Consider the following 8,155-nt stretch of genomic DNA (forward strand, 5'->3'; position numbering starts at 1 on the left):
CCAGAACACAGACCCAGACCAGCTACAGCAAAAATCAATATATTCATACCCCCAACTCCCCAGCCTTCTTCACTTCCAAGCCCTGGGCCTGCTGGGAGGGCAGCAGAGGGGCTGCCTCAGGCAGGCCGGAGAACCCCAATGCTTGCCCCCCTTGGCACTGTGTCTCTATTGCTCCCGCCTGCGGAGCCTGACAGGGTGGCCTGAGAGGCCCAGTCCACTCTCTGAGGGGGGTGGCACTCCAGCCACTCAGTAGATGCCATAGGTGGGTTCGTGACTGTCTCTGTACCGGTCCAGGTAGCGCAGGGGCTGCCGGTGGGGGAAGCGCTTCTGCTTAGGGTGATAAGGGGGCGGCCGCATAAACTCAAACACAGGCTCTCGCATGTCTGCAAGAAGAGTGAAGGGGCGTGTGTGTGGACTGCTGCTGGCCTGAGCCCCTCTCGCGTCTGCCAGGTGGGACTGCCCAGGCTGGCACCACCCAGCCAGCCCACCCCAGGAGTGGCACGCCTGCTGGTGGCCCTCTCCTGACAGGCGCTCCTCCTGGCAAGTCAGGAGAGGTCTGTGAGCTCAGGCCAGCCGCCCCCTCCTCCAGCCCACTCTGTCCTTACCCAGGAGCTGGTGGAAGATGTGGGTGACCGAGTCATCCCAGCGGCACTGGAAGAAGGCCAGGCCAGCTGGAGTCATGGCATCTTGGTGTTTCTTGTAGAAATCAAAAGTGTGGAAGGTCCGCTGGGCAAGCTGGTAGCTGGAGGAAGAGCGGAGCATTAGAGAGTGGGGAAGGGGGCACCAGAGCCCCACAGGCAATGCTGAGAAGCTCCTTAGGGTCTGCCTAGCACAGCTCAAGTTACGAGAGAGAACTGAGAAAGACTGACCACTGCTGGGAAGCTGGCCTGAGGCTGGGGGTAGCTGTGTGTGGGGGAGGGGCACAGATTACCAGGGTGAGGGCCGGGTGTCCCCAGAGAAGTCGATTGGCTTGTCCTGCTTGAAGAGCAGAAAGGCAAAGCGGTGGAAGCCGGAGCCTCGGGCAGGGAAGGGGGGCAGGTAGGGACACGTCTCCTGTCCTTCAGCCACCCTGTTGCCTGGGATGTTGGTTCTGGTGGGAGAAAAAGCATCTGTTAATTACCACTCGCGGGAGGTGGCAGCAGGAACATCCCCACCCGTGTGCTCCCTAGAGACTGATATACCTCCCCGGGAAGAGAGACCCTAAAATGATCTCTACTGTACAATCAAGTAGGAAGTAGAGCTCTGTAAACCCTCGGATGGACGGCAAACTTGTGGAGGGAACAGTAGGGGCTCAGAGGCCGACAAGGGCCCCAGGAACTGTCAAGATGAGAGCTACGTCAAGCAGCCTGTTTACTGGCCCTGGGGAGCTGTGGGGATGCCACAGCCGTGCACGCGGGAGAGCCATGCGACCTTGGGCTGTTTCTCTCCCGGTTTCCCAAAGCCTCTAGGTTTGTCAGGGAGTGTTTGCCCAGCCTGGCACTGGGATGGCCGCTGTACCTGCCCCAGGTACAACTCCCCAGAGGGTCCTGTTACACAGGCTGGTAACTGCAGTTGAATAAAAATGCCTGACCTCCTCCCCTTGGCCTGGTGCTCAGAACCAAAGGCCACCGAGAAAACAAGAGGCAGCCCACAGGTACCAGAGGCCTCTCCTGGACTCCTTTCCCATTTGATTGTCACAGAGCCCCTCAGGGTGGCTAAGGCACGTGGTGGCATCATCCTCGTTTTACAGGTAAGGAAAGGAGTTCAGGGAGACCAGGAGGCCTGTGGGAGAGGCCAAGGCCCACTGCTGCCTGCTTTCCTTCTGCACCTGTCTTCAGCCACTGGATCACAGGGCCCCTGACACCCTCAGGAAGCAGACGTGACGAACCACCTCCAGGGATGGGAGATGGTGGTTAGTCCATGGTGGAGCCACGACTAAAATTCAGGTGCAGATCTTTCCAGGGTGCCAGGGCCTCCTGGAACGCTTCTGACCCATTCCCCTACCCCAGGTACTCACACCAGCCAGTGCAAATACTCAGCATCCGGTTCCAGCAGGTGTCCATCTGCACATAAACACACCCCACTGACTGCGGGAACTGCCGCCCCTTCCCACCTCCTCCCTGGGAAGGAGCTGGGGCTGGAGCTTTCCATCTGGCCCCTCCCCCAGCTCCCCAGGGCCCTGGCTCCCGGGAGGTGAAGGAGGCAGGAGTCCCAGTGAGCCCCAGACACCTACCCAAGTTGGTGAGCAGCAGTGTCCACATGGAGCCCTCGCCTGCCTTATAGGTCACCTCCGGGGCCTGGGCAGCCTGGTGGGGAAAGAACGATGGAGCTGTCACCCCATCAGGGATGGACAAGCTGTTCTAAACAGACCTTCGTTCTGGAGGTCAGGAGCCTGAGAAACCTTGGAGAAAGAAGAGTCTATTCTGAAACAAATGCCCATGACAGCCCCTTGAGAGGCAGGTGGGCAAACAGAGACTTATAGACTTATAGAACTCTACAGAGTTGACTATCTCGAGATCTGAACCACAAGAAGGCCAAGGACCAGGGGCTAGGAGGGCACTCTGAAGACAGAGGGTCAGTCACAGCAGTATGCCAAGATGGGACTTCTTTTCCTTTCACTTTACATCCTCTTCTTTGTAATTACTGTATCACGGTGTTGTTTATCAGGAAATCAAAAAGAGGAGACAGAGAACAAGAAGACCCCAGATCAGTCTACACAGATGCCGTGCTTGTGTCCTTAACCACCATAAAAACTGCCTCTATAAATGCTTTCAAAAAGGAGTTGTTGTCTGCGGCCCCATGGTGGGATATGTCTGTGTACACAGGGCGGGGAGGGGCACAGGCCAGCAGTTACCTCAGTTGGAGTGACCTCATTGCCGTAGTACACAGGCACCAAGTCGTCCTCGCCTATAGCGTAGGCCACATGCAGGGGGACTCGGGGCACGAAGGTGGCCCCGTGGAACAGGTCTCGATAGAGGCCGTAGTGTTCAGCCAGACGCTGCTTGTGGTAGGGGCCACAGGTCCTCTCCCACTCAGCCCTCACTGCCTCCAGTGGGATGCGTGCTGGGAAGGAATGATGCCAGCTGGGATGCAGGGTCAGGGCAGGGACACACCCAGGACCCTCTCCCCTGGGAAGGCTTACCTGTGCGGAGGCGAGCGGCCCGTTCCTCCTCCACATTGGCCCGCAGTGCCTGGAGGACCCGCTTCCGCTCCAACAGCTGTTGGGTCCGGCAGACCTTAGGTGCAGGCAACCCAATGTCAATCTTGTCTTTGGGATCTGGGGAGGGAAGGGGTGTTAGAGAAAGTAGGATCAGGTCTTGGTTAAGCTGCCTGTCCATACCTTTCCTTTCACTGGGCAAGCTCTGCTGCTAAAGCTTACCCTTTAATTCACAAAACTAAAATATACTGTGTAGCCAGCTTCACAGACATGAACAGGGTCCAGTTGCTAAGCAAATTGGATACAACCTGAGACTGATCCCTAAACCAGGTTACATCATCTGTCTCGGTCATGGGAAATCGAGGCGGATGGCCATCCCAATTATAGTTGGGGTCACCTTCAAGCCTGTTCACAGCTGGCCATGGACTCGCACCTGTGTACCTGGCAGAATTCAGAGCTGAAGCTAGAAGGAAAGAAGCACGTCTCACACTTAATGCACAAAACCACACAAGTCACCTGGGAAACTTGTTTAAATTCAGATTCTGAATCAGCAGTTAGCGTGGGGCCTGAGACTCTGCATTCCTAACAAGCTCCTAGGTAATGCCCATGCTGCTGTTCCCAGAACACACTCTGAGGAGCAAGACCCTAGAAAACTTTCAATCCAGCACCCTTTCCCATTTACATTAGACTATGACAATAAGAAACAGACACTGAGCCCACATCAAGAGTGATTTTAGTCTAAGAATTCCGATTAACCGTATCCTTTAATCCTCACAACGATCTTGTGACACAGACACAATCTTTTTATTTTATAGTTGAGGAAACTGAACCTCAGGGAAGTCACTCCCAAGAGATTGACTTGGGTTTAAGTAAGATTCCACACGTGTGCCCTTAACCATCATTAAAATGCCTTTATAAACGCTTTCCAAAGAACAAACTCCTTAAGTGTAGTCAGTCTCTCAGGAGCAGGGTCCCTGAGTCACCTTGCCCAGGGCTTTCAATTTAATTCAGCAAAGTATTGCACACCTACGTGCCAAGCACTGTGCGGGTGCAAGGATCCAATGGTGGTCAAGACAGGCAGGATCCCCACCCTTAGGGAGCTCATAAACTGGGAGGGAGGCTGCGAAAAGAGTCAGGATACGGTGTGGCCAAGGCTACATGAACAGTATTGTAGGAGCAGAGAGGGGCGTTCTAACCCGGAACTGGGCCGTGGGGAGCTGGTCAGGAAAGGGCTTTAGGTGTAGAAATATCCAAGGTGGAACTCTAATAATGAGAGAAGGGAATGTTCCAAAGTAGGGGGACCGAAAGGTGTGAAAAATCCTGGTGGGACTAAATCGCCACCGGTGCGCACGGGACCGCTGGCAGGCCCCCTCCCCCAAGCTCGGGGAGGACGCCGGCGGGGCGCCCCCGAGTCCCAAGGCGGCGGGGTCACCGCCCAGCTCCGGTCGCCCCGCACCCGACTCCTCTCCGAAATGCTCCCGGTAGGTCCGCCACCAGTGCGGGTCCCGCGCCTCCTGCTCCGCCCGGCGCCGGTAGCGGTCGAAGCTGCGGTACTTCTTCAGCCGCTCCAGGTTGCTCACGTCGATGACCTCGTTGGGCATCGGCCCCAGAGGAGCGGTCCGGCGGCTCAGGGCGGCTGCGGGCAGAGAGCGGGACGTCAGGCCGGCACCGGCCCGGCCCCACGGAGGTCGGGGGCGGGAGCTGTCTCGATCCCCAGGGTTCGGCTATACGGAGACCTCCAAGAGCCCTCACCTGAGGTGCTGAAGCCCCGCCACCTCCGACTCCCGTACAGCGCGACTCGCCACCAGGTCGCCGCCATCTTCCCCCAAGCCGCCGTCGCCGCCGCGGCTCCTAAGACCCGAAAGAGGCGGCCGCAGCAGCGCCTGAGCGCACGGCGGAAGCCCCGCCCTCAGGCCCCGCCCCAGCATCATAGGAGCCACGCCCCCTCCTAGCCCAGGAGTCTTACTTCCTGGGATCCGCGAGCTCCTCCCTCCGGGAGGTGGCTGCGGACCTCGGGCGCCCTGGTTCCGGAAGTGACCGGTGAACGGCGAGGCGGAGCTGCGAGCGGTCCGGACCCCTTCCCGCGTCCAGCCACCAGGGGGCGGCACAGACTGGGGACGGTCGGCCGGGCCCGCAGCCACCTCGGCTCAACGAGGTAGGCTCTTTGCGGGGCTCTGGGTGCTGCTCTCTCTCAGGGGTCACCCAGTCCCTGAAGGCGGCATCCTGAGCACCCCCGGCAGCACGGGCAGGGGAAGGGGTTGCGAGCAGGGATTCAGGAGTCCTCCTACTTGGGTTCAGATTCCAGATTGTGACCTTGCTGTCGCCCTTGCAGTTTCCTCATTTGGGAAAAAAAAGCACGTAGTAATAGTGCTTACCTCATAGGATTGTTGGAAGGATTAAATGTTAATTAACATATGTAAAGCACTTAACTGTGGGATGTGTGTTAGCTTTTGATCACCTCCAAGTTTTTGCCTTTGCCTAAACCTTTTCAGGGTTGTGTTGTTCTTGGGATTCAGTTCTAACAAGATGAAACTTGGTACCCCTGGTGATCTGGACCCGCTTATGCTCTGGTCCCTCTGTCCTGGAATTCAAGCTTCTGTGACACCAACCTTCTGTAACCCAGCAAAGGGCTCTTGTGCCTGTGATGCAGAAAGCCAGACTCTTGACACTGGATTTGCAGCAGAGTAGATTTATTGCAGGACACCACGCAAGGGAGTGGGAGACAAACCGCAGATCCACCCCAACTTGGTCTTTGAGTTTTGTTTTGTGGGGGGTTTTTTAGGGGAGGAAAAAGGAAGCTGGGGTTAATCATAATTTTTTGACATTTTTTTTTTAATATGGACCACTTTTAAAGTCTTTATTGAATTTGTTACAATATTGCTTCTGTTTTATGTTTTGGTTTTTGACTGCAAGGCATTTGGGATCTTAGCTCCCTGACCAGGGATGGAACCTGCACCCCCTGCATTGGAAGGCGAAGTCTTAACCACTGGACCACAAGGGAAGTCCCTACATTTCTTTTTTTTTTTTATTTTTTAGTCCCTACATTTCTTAATCAAAGTTTTGGGAATCCGGATATTTCTGGTTTACGACTCTCTGGCCAGGTAGTCCACGGCTTGGGGGTCTGTGAGCTCATCTTGCCCTGGAGAAACGGCCTGAGTTTGCACATGAATGGAGATATCTATAATAATAGCAATTTTAGTACATTAACGATGTTATCAACAGCAGCAGTTTTAGTCATCTGACTCTGGTTGATTACTGTTCCGTTAGCACAGGATTGAGATCAGAGGGGATAAGAAAGGGAATAAAGTTTTGGATAGAGAGATTAATCATAAACTCGGTAAGGGAACATGGTTTTACAGGGGCTCGGTTTCACATTTTTCACTTACTTAGCACTTTTCTCCCCCTGGCACCGGACCTTTGCACATGCTGTTACTTCTGCCTTGCACTCCTTACCTCTCCCCCTGTTGCTTGGCTACCTCCTAGACCCCGTGAAGCGGTCCCTCCAGGAAGCCTTCCCTGATGTCTCAACCAGGGCTGCTGACCCATTCAGTTGCTCTGGTAGTAGCAGAAGCTTGACCCTCACTTTCACACTGAAATGGCATGGGCGGGGCGGGGTCTCTTAATTCAGCAGGAAGTGGCCACACCTTGAATTTGGTTTTCATAAACAGCAACCAAACAGCTAAACTCACTGTCACTGCCAACTCACCCATCAGTGCACAGCTACTGTATGTTAAGGCCCGTAAGACCCAGTCATTGCTTATTTTTAATATTTTCATTTTTATTCAGATGTTACTTATTTTATTATTTTGGCCGCGCCGTGTGGCATGTGGGATCTTAGTTCCCCGGACCGACCGGGGACCTAACTCGTACCCCCTGCAGTGGAAGCGCGCAGTCTTAACCACTGGACCCCCCAGGGAAGTTCCTGGAGGCACTGCTTATTAATTTGTGAAATTCTGCTGATGGAAGAGCAGAGCTGAAGGTTGTGAGCAGACCAGGACTGTGCCTCAGGCCGGGAGGAGCACAGGGGTTCCTGTATGCTTAATGTCCTGCGCGTGTTTGAATCTGGCCTCCTTTGCTATTTTATCTTCTCCTTTGGTTTCTGAATCCTCTTCTACATGCCTCTAAACCCACCCCCACCCCAGCCTGCCCCTCTAGAAATGAAGACTCATGGGACCTCCAGGGCAAAGGCACAGGGCTTGCTAGTCAATCAGATGACTGTTATTTGTCCATTATTCCTTGCTTTTGAAAAACATTCCCGTTCTCTCGCTGCCCTAGAACCCTCTGAGAATGGGGCTTGCTGGGATTTTAACTGTTTGAAAATTGAAACTGTTTGAAAATTTTAACTGAAAATTTAACTGTTTGAAAATACCAGTGGATTCCCACTGGTATCAACTTGAGGCAAATAATAAACATGAATAACTCTTGAAACTGGAAGTATTAGCCCAGCCAGTGTCTTTGATCATCATTACTTTCCACCAATATTTCTCTTTCTACAGGGAACATCTGGGTTTATGACCTTGAGGAGTTGTTTATAATTTTGAAGGGAAAAAGAAAGATCAGCAGATACGTTAACCCTCACTCCTGTGTGCAGCCGTCTCCCACCTGTGGCGTGGGAGAACGTTAATGAAAAGGGGGTGTGTAAGCCACCTGCCACACCTCAACGCCAGTGACAGGGATCCAGAGCAGTTACAGGCACTGGGTAACGTGTCACCGTAACTAAGTGCCCGTGGAACGTGTCTACTTGGCTCTTCCATGGGCACCCAGTTGACCAAGACAGCAACCTGGGGGTCGTCCTTGACACGTCTTCCTTCCTGACCCTGCCGGCATGTCAGGCACCAGGTCCCTCAGTGCCACGCCCGGTGCTGTGCTGTCCCGTCTCCCCTATACCACGGCAGACAGCCTTCTGCCCGCTTCCCTGCCCCCACTCTTACCCCACTCCGGTTGGTCTGTTCTCCACCCAAAGCCACAGTACTTTTTCTAAAACACAAAGATGGTTCCACCCTGTTTAAAACCCTTCAA

The 8,155-nt window shown here is 54.3% G+C and overlaps 1 protein-coding gene across 1 annotated transcript; it reads right to left on the reverse strand.

Annotated features, from left to right (window-relative positions):
* Window positions 1–23: 23 nt before the first annotated feature.
* On the reverse strand, window positions 24–5,018 carry MRPL38 (mitochondrial ribosomal protein L38). Its single transcript, XM_059997907.1, has 9 exons — window positions 4,889–5,018; window positions 4,593–4,772; window positions 3,122–3,256; window positions 2,834–3,042; window positions 2,213–2,285; window positions 1,997–2,042; window positions 932–1,090; window positions 606–742; window positions 24–383 (listed from the first exon to the last, which is right to left on the reverse strand). The coding sequence occupies exons 1-9, from the start codon at window positions 4,953–4,955 to the stop codon at window positions 247–249; spliced, it is 1,143 nt and encodes a 380-aa protein (XP_059853890.1). The 5' UTR covers window positions 4,956–5,018; the 3' UTR covers window positions 24–246.
* Window positions 5,019–8,155: the final 3,137 nt, after the last annotated feature.

This window comes from Delphinus delphis, chromosome 19 (genome assembly GCF_949987515.2).
Source record: "Delphinus delphis chromosome 19, mDelDel1.2, whole genome shotgun sequence".
Taxonomy (NCBI): Eukaryota; Metazoa; Chordata; class Mammalia; order Artiodactyla; family Delphinidae; genus Delphinus; species Delphinus delphis.

What these genes read in the sequence shown, in the direction of transcription:
- MRPL38 (XM_059997907.1), bottom strand. Translation starts at nt 4,955, where the DNA reads ATGGCGGCGACCTGGTGGCGAGTCGCGCTGTACGGGAGTCGGAGGTGG. An exon ending in GCGGGGCTTCAGCACCTCAG is followed by an intron (nt 4,773 to 4,888) that starts GTGAGGGCTCTT and finishes CTCTGCCCGCAG; the next exon opens with CCGCCCTGAGCCGCCGGACC. An exon ending in ACTGCTGCTCACCAACTTGG is followed by an intron (nt 2,043 to 2,212) that starts GTAGGTGTCTGG and finishes GTTTATGTGCAG; the next exon opens with ATGGACACCTGCTGGAACCG.